The sequence below is a fragment of the Mobula birostris genome, chromosome 10, assembly GCF_030028105.1.
Source record: "Mobula birostris isolate sMobBir1 chromosome 10, sMobBir1.hap1, whole genome shotgun sequence".
NCBI lineage: Eukaryota > Metazoa > Chordata > Chondrichthyes > Myliobatiformes > Myliobatidae > Mobula > Mobula birostris.
Genome location: NC_092379.1, coordinates 71147990 through 71167178, shown reverse-complemented (window position 1 = coordinate 71167178; position 19189 = coordinate 71147990). Strand labels below are relative to the sequence as shown.

Here is a 19189-nt window from a genome sequence, read left to right as displayed (position 1 = left end):
CCGGTCTCCCCGGAGACCATCGCCGCGGAGAAATCCCAATCCCCGGCGCCCACCTGTCATCTTGTTCCAGCTGCCGCAGCTTTTCCGGTCCATAACCCGCGGGACGGCGTTGGTTCCTCACCCGGCATGCCGGAAGTCCACCCGGGAGGCAGATGCGGGGTGCACACAGCAGAGCGGAAGTAGGCTGGGAGGACGGCTGGAGCGGCGGATCGGAAGATGGAGAAGTTGTCAGTGAGGTGCGGGGTAAAGGAGGAATTACAGGAGTTGAGAATAGATAGGAAAGAGGCGCTGTTTGGAGGTGAAGGAGGGAAGGGGGTGGGGTGGAGAGTTGGAGTTTGTAAGGAATAAGGGGAATTGGGTGAGGAGGGAGGAGTGTCAGGGGTAAGGAGATAATTAAGGAAGCTGGGATTGGGGTTGTGAGAGAAGAGGGGTTCAAGGATAGGAGGGAATAAGGTGGTCGGGATTGGATGGCTCCACGGTAGGGAGGTAAAAGGAGGGCCGGGGTTGGAGAGTGTTGGGAGCTGGGAAGGAAGGAGGGACGGGGTGGCAGTCTAGGGAGGAAGGGGGTGCGGGCAGAGGAGTAAAAGGAGAGCTAGGGGTAGAGAAGGAGGGCGGAGTCAGGTGGGATGGATAGAAGGGGCGTCCATAGGGTCGGAAGGATAGGGATGTGGGAAGAGAAGGGCATGGGGTCAGGTTGGGTGTTGGGGCAATGAGGAGATAGGTAAGTGAGGTAATGAAGGGAAGGGTGGGGAGGATGACAGAGGTATGGAAGGCAGAGGTAAGGTTGGGCCGGCAATACTACATCATATTAAGGGTCTGTTGTCCGGGAAGGATGGTGTGATACTTGTGTCACTTCCTCTTCCTGCCTTCTGGAACGGTTGACGCTTCTTGTATGTCCCAGGAGAATGGAGATAATTCCTCTTGGTGGAGTATTCCTGGTGCCAGAACCGATCTCCACATCAGTCTCGGTAGGTGATGAAAGGTAGCTTTGCACGTGCAGTCAGCAGACACTTGATATATTTGCCACTGATGTGAAGCTGGAATTGCAAACTGATGTTAATTGAGGAAAGTTGATGCAGAGAAATTTCTGCAACTCTGTCAAGGAATCAGTGGTTTACTCCACAGTCGCAGTATCTTTACTAACTTTGTTCAAGGGACATCACTTGGACCTGTGTTCTGCTCAAATGTAATTCATGCAAAGGATAATGAACAATATTCACATTTTTTCAATAACTCACATTTATCAGAAATATAACTTACATAGAATAGTACAGCACAGTACAGGCCCTTCAGCCCACAATGTTGTGCCGACCCTCAAACCCTGCCTCCCATATAAGCCCCCACCTTAAATTCCTCCATATACCTGTCTAGTAGTTTCTTAAACTTCACTAGTGTATCTGCCTCCACCACTGACTCAGGCAGCGCATTCCACGCACCAACCACACTCTGAGTAAAAAACCTTCCTCTAATATCCCCCTTGAACTTCCCACCCCTTACCTTAAAGCCATGTCCTCTTGTATTGAGCAGTGGTGCCCTGGGGAAGAGGAGCTGGCTGTCCACTCTATCTATTCCTCTTATTATCTTGTACACTTTAGGAGAGAAATACTAATATAACACAAGAGGTGGCCATTCATGCCACAGGTTCATGCCAGCTCCCATGAATGAATCCCAACTGTCCCAATTCTCTCAATTTACCCCTGCAATGTTTTCTCTCTCATGTGCTCATCAATTCCTCCTTTGATTCAGAATCATGTTTGATATCACAGGCATTTTGCATGAAATTTGTTTTTTTTTGTGGCAGCAGTGCATTGTAATACATAATAAAATTATAAAAAATAGGCAATATACAATTAAATAGGTAGAGCAAAAACAGAGCTAAAATATAAGGTAGTATAAATGGGTCCATTTTCCATTCAGAAATATGGTGGCAGAGGGGATGAAGCTGTTAGTAAAATGTTGAGTGTGTGTCTTCAGGCTCCCGAACCAGCTCCTTGATGGTAACAGTGAGAAGAGGGCATGCCCTGGATATTGGCTATTCTTAAGGATGGATGCCGCTTTTTCTGAGGCATCACCTTTAGAAGATATCCTTGATGCCGGTAAGGCTAGTGCCCATGGCGGAGCTGGCTAAGTTTGTAACTTCCTGTTGCTTTTACCAATCCAGTGCAGTGGCCTCTCCGTACCAGACGGTGATGCGACCAGTTAGAATGCTCCCCAGGGTACATCTGCAGAAATTTGTGAGTCTTTGCTGACATTCCAAGCCTCCTCAAACTCCTAATGAAATGTAGCTGCTGTTGTGCCTTCTTTGTAATTGCATCAATATGTTGGGCCCAGGATAGAGCTTCAGAGACTTTGATACCCAGGAACTTGAAACTACTCCCCCTTTCTATTTCTGATTCCTTGATGAGGACTGGGTGTCTTCCCTCAACTTCCCCTTCTTGAAGTCCACCATCAATTTCTTGGTCTTTTTGACATTGAGTACAAGGTTGTTGCTGCGACACCCCTCAGCCAGATAGTCTGTTGATGGTGACCTCCTTGTCACCGTCTGAAACTCTGCCAACAATAGTTGTCTTGTCAGCAAATTTATAGATGGCATTTGAGCTGTGCCTAGCCACACAGTCATGGGTGTAGCGAGAGTACAGTACTGGGATAAGCATATTTCCTTGAGGTGCACCAGTGTTGATTGCCAGCAAGGAGGAGATGTTATTTCCAATCTGCAATGATTATGGTTTCCCGATGAGAAAGTTAAGACTCCATATACTGAGGGAGGTGTAGGGGCTCATGTTTTGGAGCTCGTTGATTAGTACCGAGGGTATGATGGTGTTGAGCACTGAGCTGTAATCAATAAACAGCAGCCTGCTTTTGTCCAGCTGATCCAAAACTGAGTGGAGAGCCAGTAAGAATGTGTCCACCATAGACCAAATGTGGTGATAGGCAAATCAGTTTCTGCCGTTTTTGGTGTCCCTCTGTAAGTTGCCTTCAAGAATACCTCACAGTCTCCCTATTACTGTTCAGAAACTTGCACTAAACTAACTACAGTAATACTTAATGGATGGAGTACTGGACAGCACATTTGTACCATCCCTCTCCATGTAGACAGTTATTTGTTTAAAATTACCTTCAACTCCTTGACTTCCTACAGAATTGAGTGTATTTAGAAATATTAAAATCCCTTCAAAAGTGCCTCAATTGTAATCCCATTTTCTGTCCACTCTCTGTTTTGAATTACATAGAACATAGAATAGTACAGCACAGTACAGGCCCTTCGACCCTCAGTGTTGTGCTGACCCTTAAACTCTGCCTCCCATATAACCTCCTCACCTTAAATTACCCTATGTTCTAAATGTTTGTCTCCCACATTTTGCTGTACCTGTAATAATCGGGTTTGAACATTTCTCACAGCGCTGTTTAAACCCTATGTAAGGACTTTGAGCACAGTTCTGTTGAGTATAACCTTTCAACCCACTTGCCCAGATCTTCAAGGTCCTCCCTCCTCTCTGCTTCACCAATTTAATTTCTAATTCCTTCCCAGCTCGGTGGGTATCGGGGTGGAGATACGTCTCTACCAAAGGAGGTGTGAGGCACACCTTTCCTCTGCTAGCCTGCCGGTCACCCTTGGGCAAGGTGTAGCACCTGCTTAAACCACCCCCCACCCCCCACCCCCGATCTGGGTCACGTGAAGCCATGGGAGCAGGTGGTGGATGGCGGTATGAACGACCGGTGCATATCACAAGTCCTGGTTACGCGACCACTGACGCCAGGCAGACAGAATCCCTGAAGAGTGTTGATAATGGCTGGGGTCACCTGCCTTGTAAAGACACTGCCCAGAAGGAGGTCATGGCAAACCACTTCTGACGAAAAGTTTGCCAAGAACAATCGTGATCATGAGACCATGATCGCTCATGTCATGCGACATGGCACTTATATTCTCAGCTCGGAAACACGTATGTCATTCTCAGACAACAGTGACCATTAGAGTTGTAAAGTCAACTGCACAGATGCAGACCCTTCGACTCAATGAGTGTGACAACTAACAAGTTCCCATTTACACTAATTCCACATTGTGAGTTTTTTCTGCCCGCATACTCTGCAGCTTCCCTTCCCCCAGCCCCCACCAGATTCTACCACTCACACACACAGCAGACACACGTTCCAGCACCAGTTAATCCATCAACCTGTGCATCTTTGGGATGTAGGGGTGGGGTAGACCTATGGGGTCACGGAGAGAACGTGCAAACCCCACACAGACAGCGACCGAGGTCAGGATTAAACCTGGGTCATGGCTCTACCTGCACTGTCCCTGTTGCCTGATGTCACTGTGCTGTTTGGTATCGGGTTTGTCAGCACCTCCTTGGTCCAGTATGGGGAATAAGTTGTTCTATGGTGCAGGGATATCCCTGTTTCCCATGTTAGACAGAGCAAGTGCTGACCCTGCTTCCCCACTGTACTGCTACTGTCAGGCAGGAGCTACAGAAGCCCGAAGAACCACACCACCAGATTCAAGAGCAGCTGCCTTCCTACTTCCACTCGGTTCAAAAGGTACATCTAATGTCAGAGAAATATGTACAATATACATCCAGAAATTCTTCTTCTTCAGACATCCACAAAAACAGTGCCCCAAAGAATGAATGACAGTTAGAACCCCCAACTCCCCCTCCCTCACAATGACAATTCTTCAACGGACCTGCATAACTCCTCCCTCAGCAATGGAACAACATGGACCACGTCTTGTACTGTCATGAACGTCAATTGTGTCTTTGTTTTTCTTTGCATGACATTTTATTTCACTGTATAGTATAATTTCATGTCTAATTGATATTATATGTTGTCTGAACCTACTTGCTGGCTATACTGCAAGCAGGTTTTTCACTGTATGGTAGCTCCCTGTATTTTTGTAGCTAACGGTAAACTCAGCCCTGTGCCCCACAGCTTCCAGCCACTGACAGCAGCACTGGGCATTATGTCTTCTACCTGGGGCTTGCTCTTGCCATTAGCTCCAGCATCTTCATTGGGAGCAGTTTCATCCTGAAGAAGAAGGGACTCCTGCGCCTGGCCGGGAAGTCAGCGGTGAGAGCAGGTAAGTGGCCTTCCTGCAGCTGGACTGTGTGACCTGGTCTCAAGTGGAATAATGCTGGGATGAGAGAGACGAGTCTCTGCTCCAGGAACTGCAGAGGGGTGAGGGTAAGAGAGTCAGCCCCTCTGATGGGAAAGGGGAGGTAAGGGCCTTCATAGGAGAACGGGAGAACAAGTTGGCAGGTTCGGGGAGGTGATGTCCACCTGTCAGTGTCCAGTGCTGCTACAGTTCTCCATTTGGCCACAGGAAGGAGCAGTTACTACCAACACAGTGTTCTGTGTGGTGACACTGCGTTTCAATTCTTATCAGTCTCCATAGGAGAGCTCACACATACCAATGAGAGGAGATAATCGAATCAGAGTCGTACAGCACTGAAACTGGCCCTTTGGCCATTGAGTCTGTGTTGACTATCACAGCTCATTTACACCAATCCTACATTTTTTTAATCTGCCTCATGTTCCCATCAATTTCCTCCAGATTTTACCTCGCACCTACACACTGGGACAATTTACAGAAGCCAGAAAGCCCACTAACTGACACATCTTTGGGATGTGGGAACAAACTAGTGTGAGTACTGGGGGGGAAGGGGGGAGCCCACAGGATCACTGGGAGAACGTGCAAACTCCACACAGTCAGGACTGACCTTGGCTCGCTGGCGCAATGAGGCAGCAACCGTAGTGGCTGCAGCATATTGCTTTCTGCTGGCTCAGTTACTGTTGCCGTGAACTCCTGGTGTCAGGTCGACTGGCTGCACTTCCCTATCCTACCCAATCCCAGTGCCTGCAAGCCCCTAGCCCAGAGGTACAGCCGGTGATGTGAGTTAGGTGGGGCTGGCTGTATGAGTGCCGTGTTTAATCGCCATCTGCTTTTTCCACAGGCCAGGGCGGACATGCATACCTGAAGGAGTGGCTTTGGTGGGCCGGGCTTCTCACAAGTGAGTGTCGGACAGTGAATCTTCCTACCTTTGGGGTGGAGTTGACCCTGCCAGGGAGCTGCTACACAACTTCCCACTGACGGGAGCTCACACCGGGACAGCAGCCATGCATCGGTTCTCTTGGTCAAGAAGAGGGTGGGCAGTGTCCTCCTACCTTACAACTCCATTGACCACCTACCCTCCACCTATCCCAGTGTCCTAACACCCCGACCCCACTCACCCTCCTGCCCACTCCACCCCTCTTTCCCCCACAAAATACTCTCCCCCAAATGGGTCCCGCTACATCTCTATTCTTCCAGCCCTCCGCATCCGCCAATTCCACTCTGATCCTCTTCTGCCACCCCACCCGCAGATTCCATCCACCCTGTCACCCTGGGGTCCCTTTACTCCTCTCTGGCCTGTCACTGTCTGTGTGGGTTGTGTGATGACTGAGCACCGGGTACATTGAGTACCTGGTTTGCTCTCTAACTCTGCCCGTCCTCTTTTGCAGTGGGTTTGGGAGAAGCTGCCAATTTTGCTGCCTATGCCTTTGCCCCAGCAACTCTAGTCACACCTCTGGGAGCCCTCAGCGTTCTTGTGAGGTGAGCAAACCCAATGTCCTTCAGCTCATGGTCTCCTCTTTCCTACCCTCCCAACAAGCTGGTAAACTAGACCTAGAATTGTCTTTACCATTGAGAACAGGGTAATGGTGGAGGTTGTTCTTGTGATTTGGAGGCCGTTGACCTCTGTTGTGTCACAAATCGGTGCTGAGATCCTTTGTGTTTGTAATGTAGACAGTGCATGTGGATGTAGACGTGATCACTATGGACACATTGTTCATTATGGAGGATAGTCTGGGCTACAGGGTGATATTGATATGTTGGTGAAGTCGGCTGAGATGGAGTTTAGTGTGAGGTGAGGGGTACGAATGGCAGCTTGAACGGTGGTGTTTAAGCCTATTACTAACAAAAGAGAGACATTGATGAGATGGAGTTTAGTGTGAGGTGAGGGGTACGAATGGCAGCTTGAACGGTGGTGTTTAAGCCTATTACTAACAAAAGAGGGACATTGCTGAGATGGAGTTTAGTGTGAGGTGAGGGGTATGAATGGCAGCTTGAACGGTGGTGTTTAAGCCTATTACTAACAAAAGAGAGACATTGCTGAGATGGAGTTTAGTGTGAGGTGAGGGGTACGAATGGCAGCTTGAACGGTGGTGTTTAAGCCTATTACTAACAAAAGAGCGACATTGCTGAGATGGAGTTTAGTGTGAGGTGAGGGGTACGAATGGCAGCTTGAACGGTGGTGTTTAAGCCTATTACTAACAAAAGAGCGACATTGCTGAGATGGAGTTTAGTGTGAGGTGAGGGGTACGAATGGCAGCTTGAACGGTGGTGTTTAAGCCTATTACTAACAAAAGAGAGACATTGCTGAGATGGAGTTTAGTGTGAGGTGAGGGGTACGAATGGCAGCTTGAACGGTGGTGTTTAAGCCTATTACTAACAAAAGAGAGACATTGCTGAGATGGAGTTTAGTGTGAGGTGAGGGGTACGAATGGCAGCTTGAACGGTGGTGTTTAAGCCTATTACTAACAAAAGAGAGACATTGATGAGCAATTCCCGTGACCTTTGAAGCTGGCAGCACAGATGGATAACATGGCTAAGGCAGCGTATGGGATACTGGTCTTCATTACTTGGACCATTCAATAGAAGAATAGGGAGATTATGCTCCAATTTTATAAAACATTGGTTGGACCTTAGCTGGAGTACTGCATACAGTGTAGCTTACCTCTTACTTGAATGATCAAAGTTCAAAGTAAACAAGAGAAAATCTGCAGATTGGAAATCCAAGCAACACACATAAAATGCTCAAGGAACTCAGCAGGCCAGGCAGCATCTATGGAAAAGAGTAAACAGTCGACTCAACCCGAAACGTTGACTGTACTCTTTTCCATAGATGCTGCCTGGCCTGCTGAGTTCCTCCAACATTTTGTGAAAGTTCTAAGTAAATTTATTATCCTGAGATTCATTTTCTTGTCAGCATACTCAATAAAACCAATAACTATAATAGGCTTAATGAAAGACTGCACCAACAGGGCAGACAACCAGCGTTCAAAAGACAACAAACTACAAATAGAAATAGAAGAAATATTAATTAAATAAGCAATAAATATTGAGAACATGAGATGGTGCCCTTGAAAGTGAGTTTATATAATGTGGGAACAGTTCAGTGATGGGGCAAGTGAAGTTATCTCTGGTTCAAGAGCCTGATGGTTGAGGGGCAATAACTGTTCCTGAACCTGGTGGTGTGAGTTCGGAGGCTCCTGTACCACCTTCCTGATTGCAGCAGTGAGAAGACAGTATGACCTGCATGGTGGGGTCCCTGTTGCTTTCCTGTGACAGCGTTTCATGCAGATGTGATCAATGGTGGGGGGGCCCTTACTTGTGATAGACTGGGCCGTATCCACTACTTTTTGTAGGATTTTCCATTCAAGGGCTTTGGTGTTTCCATGACAGGAAGTGATGCAACCGGTCGATATATTCTCCACTACACACCTATAGAAGTTGGTCTAAGTTTCAGATGTCATGTCAAGTCCTCACAAACTCCTAAAGAAGCAGAGGCACTGATGTGCTTTCTTCATAATTGCACTTACATGCTGGGCCCAGGACAGGTCCTCCGACATGATAATCAGCTCCTTGGTCTTGCTACACTGGGTAAGAGGCTGTTGTGGCTCCATTCTTCAGGATGTTGCCTGAGTTGGAGCAGTTCAGTGATGAGGAAAGACTGGAGCAGAGGAACTTGAGAGGGCACATAATTGAAGTGTATGAAATTATGACTGGTACAGATGGGGGAGATGTGAAAAAGTATTATCCATATCAGGGGTAGGTAAAACTATATACTTAATTGTCGCCAAACAATTGATACTAGAACGTACAATCATCACAGCAATATTTGATTCTGCGCTCCCACTCCCTGGATTACAAATATTAAATATTAAAAATAGTAAGAATTAGTAAATATTAAAAATTTAAATTATAAATCATAAATAGAAAAATGGAAAGTAAGGTAGTGCAAAAAAACTGAGAGGCAGGTCCGGATATTTGGAGGGTACGGCCCCGATCTGGGTCAGGATCCGTTCAGCAGTCTTATCACAGTTGGAAAGAAGCTGTTCCCAAAGCTGGCCGTACGAGTCTTCAAGCTCCTGAGCCTTCTCCTGAAGGGAAGAGGGATGAAAAGTGTGTTGGCTGGGTGGGTTGTGTCCTTGATTATCCTGGCAGCACTGCTCTGACAGCGTGCGGTGTAAAGTGAGTCCAAGGACGGAAGATTGGTTTATGTGATGTGCTGCACCGTTTTCACAATCTTCTGCAGCTTCTTTCAGTATTGGACAGGACAACTTCCATACCAGGTTGTGATGCACCCTTGAAGAATGCTTTCTACGGTGCATCTATAAAAATTAGTGAGGGTTTTAGGGGACAGGCCAAATTTCTCTAGTTTTCTCAGGAAGTAAAGGCGCTGGTGGGCCTTCTTGGCCGTGAACTCTGCTTGGTTGGACCAAGTCGGGTCATTTGTGATGTTGACCCCGAGGAACTTAAAGCTTTTGACCTGTTCCACTTGCACACCACTGATGTAAATTGGGTTGTGTGGTTCGCTACTCCTTCTGAAGTCAACAACCAATTCCTTCGTCTTGCTGACGTTGAGGGATAGGTTATTGTCTTTGCACCATGCCACCAGGTTCTTAATTTCCTCTCTGTACTCAAACTCATCATTACCCGAGAAATGGCCTACAATTGTTGTGTCATCAGCAAACTTATATATTGAGTTTGATGGAAACTTGGCTACACAATCACGGGTGTACAGTGAGTACAGCTGGGGGCTGAGTACACAGCCTTGTGGGGCACCGGTGCTCAGAGTGATTGTAGAGGAGAGCTTGTCCCCTATTTTTACAGCCTGGGTCCTGTCTGTGAGGAAGTTGAAGATCCAGCTGCAGATCTGACTGCTAAGGCCCAGGTTCCGGAGCTTAGGAATCAGGTTATTTGGAATGATGGTATTAAAGGCAGAGCTGTAGGCAATGAAAGGGAGCCTTACGTATGCGTCTTTATTCTCCAGGTGTTCTAAGGAGGAATGTAGGGCCAGAGAGATGGCATCTGCCGTTGACCTAGGACTTAGATTTAGGGTGGGGGGGGGGGGGTCGAATAAATTCAGAGGGGATCTTAAGAGGACCCTTTGCACCTAGAGTGTTGAGTATGCAAACTGATTACCTGAGACAGGTGGAAGCAGAGATGCGGACAGCATTGGTGTCTAGATGAGCACTTGAATTACCTGGTAAGGCTACAGGCCAATTGCTGAGAGATGGGATTAAAGGAATGGGTGCCCCTGGTTAGAATGGGCCGAATGGCCTGTTTCTGTGCAATTTGACGCTAAATGCCTTGATTCTGGTTTCCCATTCCCCATACACTGACTCTTTACAAACACCTGAACGGTGTAATCACAGTCAGGCAGTTTCACCGTGTGAGACCCTCCACCCTTCAATCCAGCTCACAAACCAAACAGCAGGCAGCACCAATACACAGAGGAGAGACATGGCCTCATCACGATTATCCCCACTCACAAGGCCAAGTAACACCAGCATTCCCAACAAGAACTGAGATTCATATGCTCAAAATCATTAACAATACTCACGACAACTACAAAGTTGTGCACCTTGAAAAGTTAAATAGAGGTAAGACCTATAAATTGTAGGGCACTAATGGAGGTAGATGAACAGAGACCAAACGGTTCACACCCAAGGGTTCTGGAAAATGGCAACACAGCTGGATAGAGTGGTGAAGAAGGTACCTGGAATACTTGCTTTCATGGGTCAGGTGACAGAAATATAAACATTGGAACATTTTGTTGCAAATAACACTACACTTGGGAGTATTGTGTGCATTTCTGGCAGCCCACACTATAGGAGGATGGGCAGGGTTTTAGAGGGGAAACTTCCTCACACAATGGTTTATATCTTGAACTTGCTTCCATAAGAATGTGGTGGAAGAAGTTACAGTCACTGTGTTTATGAGGTGTTTAGACACTGGAATTGTCAAGGCATAGAATATGGGCCTAATGTGGATAAATGGGATAATGTAGTTGAGAACAAACATGTACATGGTGGACCGGAGAATTTGTTTCTGTGATGTATGACCCAAGGTCAGGTTAGCATATGTTAGAAATGTGTAGAAATCTTTCTACACATCCCATCATTTTCATGGTATGGTTCAAAGTTCACTTTGCATTTTTCCATAAAGAAACATTTATAATATTATGGGAATATTGAATATTTCTGTAAAAGGATTATGAGAAATACAGCCTTATCTCAGAGACAGAATACAGTGCACAGTTCTCCAACAGGATTAACAAACAGTGGGACAGCTTTTGGGAAATTTGGTATATACGGTAAAAGTATTCAGCCCCCAACCTTTGTTCACTTAAACCAGTATTACAAGCAAGGATTTTGATCAATTTAACTGAGAATTTTACATGTGAATCACATGCTCCTTGTTTCACAGTAGAGTCCAAAAAACAGGGAAAATTGTAAAATAAGAAAAGCTAAAGATTCAAAAACTGAAATGTCAGCAGTTCAAAAGTATTCACCCTTCTTTGCTCAGCACCTCCCTCAGCTATTACATCCAGTAGTCTTTTTGGATAAGCCTCTATTAGCTTTCCACAACATGAAGGAGCAAGACTGCAGTGGATAGCAATCTTGAGGTATTATTAGAGGTGTTCAGTTGGGTTAAGATCAGGATCTGACTGGGCCACTCAAGGACATCAATTTTCTTCATTTGAAGCCACAGCATGGTTCCTCTGGCAGTGTGCTTTGGGTTGTTGTCCTGCTGAAAGACAAACTTCCTCCCCAGTTTAAGCTTTCTGGCAGAGGCAAGCAGGTTTTTATCCAGAATCTCTGTGTTTAGCAGCATTCATCCTCCCATCAATCCCGACCAGATTTCCAGCCCCTCCTGCTGAAAAGCATCCCCGTAGCATACTACTCCACCATATTTTACAATAGGGATGGTGTTACCTGGCTGATGCACAGTATTAGATTTACAACCCTTGTAATGTTTAGTATTCAGGCCAAAAAGTTCCTCTTTGCTCATCTGACCACAAGACCACAACTGTGCATTTTCCCACATCTTTACAGTATCTTCTAAGCAACACTTTGCAAAGTCTTTACAGGCAAGGATATGATTTTATTTTTTTCAGCCTGAGCTTCTTCCTTCCAATCTTTCACCATGGATTCATCCATTTCCCTTTCAACCCCATTCTCTTGCTTTATCCCCGTAACCTTTCACTCTCTAATCAACCTCTGCCTTAAATAGACCCAATGACCTGGTTTCCATAACAACCTCTGATATTGAATCCCACAGAGTCGCCACCCTCTGGCTAAAGAAATTCCTCCTCGTCACTGTTCTAAATGAAAGACCCTCTATTCTGACGCTGTTCCTGGACTCCCCCACTAGAGGAAACGTCATCTCCAAATCCATTCTATCTAAGCCTTTCAATATTCAATAGGTTTCAATGAGATCCCAGCTTCATTCTAAATTGCAGCAAGTAAAGGTCCAGAGCCATCAATTGCTACTCGTATGATTAGCCTTTCATGCCTGAAATAGTTCTCAATAGGAGAATCCTACTTACTAAATAGGAGGCCCAGAACTGTTCACAATACTCCAAGGCCTCACCAATGCCTTAAAAATACAGATTTTATATAGTCCTATCAAAATGAATGCTAACATTGCATCTGTCTTCCTTGCCATTGACTCAACCTGCAAGTTAACTTTTAGGGAATCATGCACAGGGACTCCCAAGTCCATTTTCACTTCAGATTTTTTAATTTTTGCCCTGTTCAGAAAATAGTCTATGCTTTTATTCCTTCTACCAAAGTTCATGACACCCAATACTTCCCAATACTGTATTCCACCTGCCACTTCTTTGCCATTTTCCTAATTTGTCCACCTGCAGTCTCCCTGCTTCCTCAACAGTACCTGCTGTTCCCCCATCTCTGTATCGTCCTCAGACTTGGCCACAAAGCCATCAATTCATCATCCAAATCATTGGCATGCAACGTAAAATGAAAAGGTCCCAACACCAACTCCTGCAGAACACCTCTAGTCACCAGTAGTCAATCAGAAAGGGCTCCATTTATTCCCACTCTGTCTCTTGGCAGTCAGCCAATGCTCTACCCGCGCTAATATCTTTCCTGTAATAGCATGAGCTCTTGTCAAACAGCCTCATGTGCAGCACCTTGTCAAAGGCCTTCTGAAAATCCAAGTATACAATATCCACTGATTCTCCTTCGTCTATCCTGCTTGTTATTTTCTCAAAGAATTCCAACAGGTTTGTCAGGGAAGATTTTCTCTTGAGGAAAGCATGCTGACGTTGGTCTATCTTATCATGTGCCTCCAAGTACCCTGAAATCACATCCTGAATAATCGACTCCCGACATCTTCCCAACCACTGAGGTCAGGCTAACTAGCCTATAATTTCCTTTCTTCTGCCCTTCTTTTAGAGTTTAGTGACATTTGCAATTTTCCAATCTGGAACCATGCCAGAATCAAAGGTCATCCTATAAAATACAATGTACAAGTGGCAGTGTGTGGGGGTATGAAGGACGGGCTGTGGAGAGGAGAGGATGATGTAGATGTAATGGAAGGGGGTGGTGGGGTGGGAGAATGGATGGAGGGGTTGAGCAGCCTTTCAGTTCGGGGAAAGTAACTGGTTTTGACTGTTGTGATCCTGGCGCAGATGCTGTGTGGCCTCTTCACTAATGGGAGTGGGAGAAACAGTCTATAAGCAGGTTCTTGCTGAGCAAGGAGATCTGCAAGAGTTGTTCAGCAGTGAAGCTATTCAGTCACTTCAATGTTGGTGTCACCTTGAGCTGGGGTAGAGTGGAGACAATACTGCAGCCCACTGAAGCCTGACCCCATTCCCAATTGAATCTGAAAGAGCAGGTGCGACCCAGTATTCACACCCCACTATCCTTTCATCAGTGCAGCCCTTAGCATTTCCTTCCCCCATCATCATCTCCCATTGCAACACTGCTAGCATCGGAGTCTTTCTCACTTCCCATTTTATCACTGTCTTATAATATTCCATCTTAAAGAGAAAGAGGATGGCATTGCTTGGTGCATCAGGCAGCATGAACGGAGACAGAAGCGGAGGCAAGGACCTTCCATCCATCTTGTCCTGTTGAGTATTCTCAACTTTTTTCATTCAGATTTTTAGATTAATTTAAATAGATTACTTTTAGACATGGGTTTTAAGACGTTTCACATTACCCCATGGGGTCAGGTACAGTTAGTTTGATTGTGCATTTTGTGTGGTAAATGATAAATAAAACCTGTTTGAGAGTCTGGGAGTCGAGCATGGATACAGCAAAAACTATCAATGGGGCCAGGCTTTTCTTTTAAAATATTGCTCTTCAAGGCAAGGCAAGTAGCAGCAGATACAAACTCTAAAGAAACTCTAGAGAAAAAGAATGATCAGGAATTTGTAAATTCTATTACTGTTTCCTATCCAGTCTTTGGAATTCCTAACACAATCTCACCACTCTCCCTCAGTGCTATCTTATCTTCATACTTTTTAAATGAGCGGCTGAACCTTCACGGAAAGATGGGCTGCATTCTGAGTATCCTGGGATCAACGGTGATGGTCATCCATGCCCCACAGGAGGAGGAGGTCGGAACCTTGGCTGAAATGGTGGAAAAGCTGAAGGATCCAGGTAGAACAAATTGGGTAAAATCTAGTGGAATACTTTGTTTCCACAACAACAGGTGTCAGTGCAGGACAGATGCATCTCCATCAATTATGGCAGAATCATAGATTCCAGTAGATGGGTCAAGGCCTTCATGGGATTGGCCAGGCTGTGCTTTGTGAGGCAGCTGTTTCACTCTAGGTTCTACTTGGTGCTGCAGACTTTATAACTACAAATTTATCCAGTTCCCTATTGAAAAAATCACTTAATTCTGCTGTCAGTATGCTTTCAGGAATGACACTCCATGTGATGACAAACTCAGTTTCAAAAGCAAAGGAAATCCACCCATTTTCCAGTCAAAGCTGGCTGCTCTGGTTACCAGCCACACAAGTGAACATTGATTCTCCCTGTGCCATTTTATTTCCCAATCCCACTCTAGTCTGTGCTTGGCTTCCTCTACTACCACACTGTGGCCCAACATCTCATCTCACCCTGTCCCTTTCTCACGCCATCCTATTCATGCTCATCACCTTTACCTGGCCCCTTCTAGTGTTTAGTCCCCCATCTTCCTACTCTCCATCTCTGCTTTTAAAACTGACACTCTCTCATAGTTCTGAATGCAAATGTTAACTGGTTTATTTCCAACAGGAGCTTCCCAACTGGCTGAGTTCTTCCAGCATTTCTGGCTTATTCTGGATTTTCCCTGTAACCTGGCACATTTCAAGTTAGTGCCAAGTTGGAGGTGTTTTTAAAGCAGGACTGGTTCTGCCAGGTTTTTTGTTTATTGTGCACATACACACCTTGCATCCCGATCTAAATCCAGCCTTGTTTCTGCCTTGCAGGTTTCATTGCTTTTGCTGTGTGTGTTGTGGTCAGCTGCTTGATCCTGATCTTGTTGGTGACCCCCCGCTACGGCCAGAAGAATGTCCTGGTCTACATCCTCATCTGCTCCATCATTGGCTCCCTCTCTGTCTCATGTGTTAAGGGTCTGGGCATCGCCATTAAGGAGCTATTTGTGGGCCACCGTGTGCTATCATCCCCAATGACCTGGATCCTGCTGGTCTTCCTGATAGTCTGCATCAGCACCCAGATCAACTACCTGAACAAAGCCCTCGACATCTTCAACACCTCCATCGTAACTCCTATCTACTATGTCTTTTTTACCACTGCTGTGATGACCTGCTCAGTCATTCTGTTCAAGGAGTGGTACCACATGACCATTTACAACATGGTGGGCACAATTAGTGGGTTCCTCGTTATCGTCCTTGGTATCTTCCTGCTGCATTCTTTCAAGGACATCAGTTTCACTCCTAGCATCCTGCCTCTGTTCCTCAGGAAGGCCAAGCCCAGGGTGGACCGAAGCCAACCTTACCAAGCCCTGCCTTCCCAGGGGACAGAAAGCCCCAGCTGCTAACTCCAAGCCAGCAATGCATAGCTTCATCTGGGAGCCGAGTTGGAAGGATCAGGGACAGTGTGTTCAAAACCCTTCTGATCTGTCTACACACATTTATTTAGCATTCCTCCCCAGGCTGCAATATCATATTGGAGTTCATTCCCATCCACCTCATGGTTAGCTGGTACACGTTGGCGGAGCTGCCTCTCCAAGTATGATATTGAGCTGAAGAAGGACTCACTCGTTCCAAGTTGCTGGTCCTAGTGAGTGTCCCATTACCCAGCACTGTTAAATATGGGGGGGGAACAGATGATCGCGCGCGCGTGTGTGTGTGTCTGTGTGGAATTCAGGTGTCAGGCAATTTATCTTTGAAATACTGTCATGTCTTGACAGGAAGGGTAAAAGGTTTCAATAATTTGATCATGACAGGTATAATGTCATGAAACCTGGGTCACCAAATCAAACAAAAGAATCCAGCTCTCACCATGTAAGGATCTCATTTTGACAATGCTTGTCCTCAGTCTACTCAGAGAATGAAGGTAGTGAGGTTTGAGGAAGAGAACCAAAGGCACTACTTAGAAGTTGGTACCGTTGTATTCTTTCTCATCGTTGATCTTAGCAGTAGCATTCCTTATGAGGTCATATTTTTCACATGCCAACACAATCTCCATTGGGCACAACATAGCAAGGTCCATAATCCAGGGATTTCATATTAGTCACATGTTGAAACTCTATGATACAGCACTTTAGGATTGTCTGGTGCCAGACTACAATAAAACTGTCCCAATTATCTACCACTAATCAGGACTGTTCTTTTAAGTACAGGACACTCCCCAGTTAGTGAGGGTTCTGTTCTCAAGAACTATTGGTAACTCAAATTTTCCCTAACTTGGGAAAGCTGTTGGCTGATAATGTAAAAGTTACACTGGTAGGTTAATCAGGTACAGATCTTAGTTAATTTTAGTCCTTAGAATTAGCCAATTAGTACAGATCTGTATTAAAGATCTAAATGCTGCTGGGCCAGAGTTTCAACCTGTAGAAAGACTTCTCCTTACACTAATGGAGTCTTGAGCTCTCCACCACAGTAGACTGTGACACAATACATACAACAGTTTATCAGCATCTTTTTACTGATTCCAGTGCTAGACCTGCTCTGCAAGTACGTACTGGAGCATTGCAGAAGGGACTTTAAAGGAGTTCAGGGTTGATTTCAGAAAAGTACAGCAAGATGCCCTACTGTCCAGTGTCCACACTGACCATCAAATCCCCTATTTACATTAATCCTACATTAGATCTCAAACCCTGGTCTCTTATGTTGAGGTAGCAGCTCTACTGGATTACAGAAACAAGGAGTTCCACTTTTATCACCCATGCAGTGAAGTGCTTTGTCCAGACTGTTGCTCAAAGTGCTTTAATATTCTGACACGTGAACCCATCACTTGCCTGGAGCTAGGCTGGTGATGAAAGCAGACCTGGAGCTATGAGCATTGCAAACATATCGCAAGGCTTGAATAGTTCAAGCTGTTGGAAAGTAATCAGACCTAGATGCTACTGAAAAACTACCTGCTTGGCACAGCCTTTGTCCAAACAGTAAATGTACTGCAGATCAAAATACTGTGGATGCTGGAAATACTCAGCATGTCAGGTTGTATCTGTGAGAAAAGAAACAGTTGACGTTTCACCTCAGGGACGCTCCATGATGATGCTCTTCAGCACGTACTTTTCATCAGAAATATCAAAAGGAGAAACCTTTATACAGAGCGTAGAACTAACAACACACAATTCTCATCAGTCCCAGGCACTTGCGACTTAGTCCAGCTACTGTTCTAATTTAAGTGACTGAAAAATGTCTTACATTAAATATATTTTTACAGTGCTGATAACACTGTGGAGGTTTTTAATCACTTTACTTGGACAAAGGTAGAACAACGTGACCAGGGGCTTCCCCTAGATTTAGTAAAGCAGCAAGGAGCAGCTCAGGGATTGAGTCACTGTCATCCCATTGTTGTGAGGAAAACCTCTTGTGAGGGGATGGCAGTGAAATACAAGACTAAGCGAATGGGATCTTTCTAACACCATGTCTTTCAGGGATACTCCCTATTCTTGGATTGTGAGCTTAACTTCGGATGTTGATGTCACTGGTGTTTCTTGTACCTGTACAGAGGAGCCAGCTCAGAGTCACTGGTGAGTCTGGGCTCACATATACACCCAGATTAAGTAAGGATGCGAAATTCCTACCCTGAAGAAAAGGTTTTCTAACAAACTGATACTTACAGTTAGCATTTTGATAAGCTTTTCATTAACAGTAGGCCATTTGGCAAGATCACCACAGAAACAGGCCCTTCACCCCACTGAGATGTGTATCTATTCTCACCAAGATGATGCAAATGGACTTTATCTCTTCTACATTCTCTCTATTGCTATCATATTCTTGCTCATGTGTGGCAACCATAACTGTACACAATTATGATCCAAGTGTGGTCTAAATATTTAAAGCTGTAACATGATGTTCCAATTCTTATGCTCAATGAAAACAAGCATACAAAATGCCTTCTTTACTGTCCTATCCACTTGTTTCAGAGCTTTCAGGGAGCAATGGACTGGTACCCCAAGATCTAACTACATCAATATTCACAACATCCCTGACATTTACTCCATATGTTCACCCAAAATTTAACCACAAGTGTATTACCTCACACTCGGTCAGATTAAATTCTACCTGGAATTCTCCTTCAACTTTCTGATTATGTCCCACCATCACTTTAAACAGCCTTCACTATCTGCTGTTCCATAAATGTTCATATTATCTGCAAGCTTAATCATACTCCCAGTCATTTCTATATATTATGAACAAAGACCCCAGTACCATCCCTGCAGGATGGGAAGTGCATACTTGTTACACATTCTCCAGTCAGAAAACACCCTTTCACCACTACCCTGTCTCATATCACTCAGGCAATTTTGGACCCAATTTATCAACACCTTTCATCATACCATTACCTTCTAGGCCAGCCTATTTTGTAAAAAGCTTTATTAATGTACATATAGGAAATATCTACCACACTGTTCGTCAAACTCCTTGGCTACCTC

The 19189-nt window shown here is 45.3% G+C and overlaps 2 protein-coding genes across 2 annotated transcripts in view; one reads left to right on the top strand and one right to left on the bottom strand.

Annotated features, from left to right (window-relative positions):
• taf7 (TAF7 RNA polymerase II, TATA box binding protein (TBP)-associated factor) overlaps positions 1-316 on the bottom strand; it is a 35156-nt gene extending 34840 nt beyond the window's left edge. The window contains exon 1 of the mRNA XM_072270459.1: positions 54-316. Coding sequence (XP_072126560.1) covers positions 54-93 — 40 coding nt within the window. The 5' untranslated portion in view covers positions 94-316. The remainder of the gene's footprint in view (positions 1-53) is intronic.
• LOC140204109 (magnesium transporter NIPA2) lies at positions 186-17982 on the top strand. Its single transcript, XM_072270460.1, has 7 exons — positions 186-236; positions 902-968; positions 4927-5074; positions 5949-6005; positions 6496-6586; positions 14573-14733; positions 15549-17982. Exons 1-7 carry the CDS (start codon positions 217-219, stop codon positions 16118-16120), a joined length of 1116 nt encoding a protein of 371 aa, XP_072126561.1. The 5' UTR covers positions 186-216; the 3' UTR covers positions 16121-17982.
• Positions 17983-19189: the final 1207 nt, after the last annotated feature.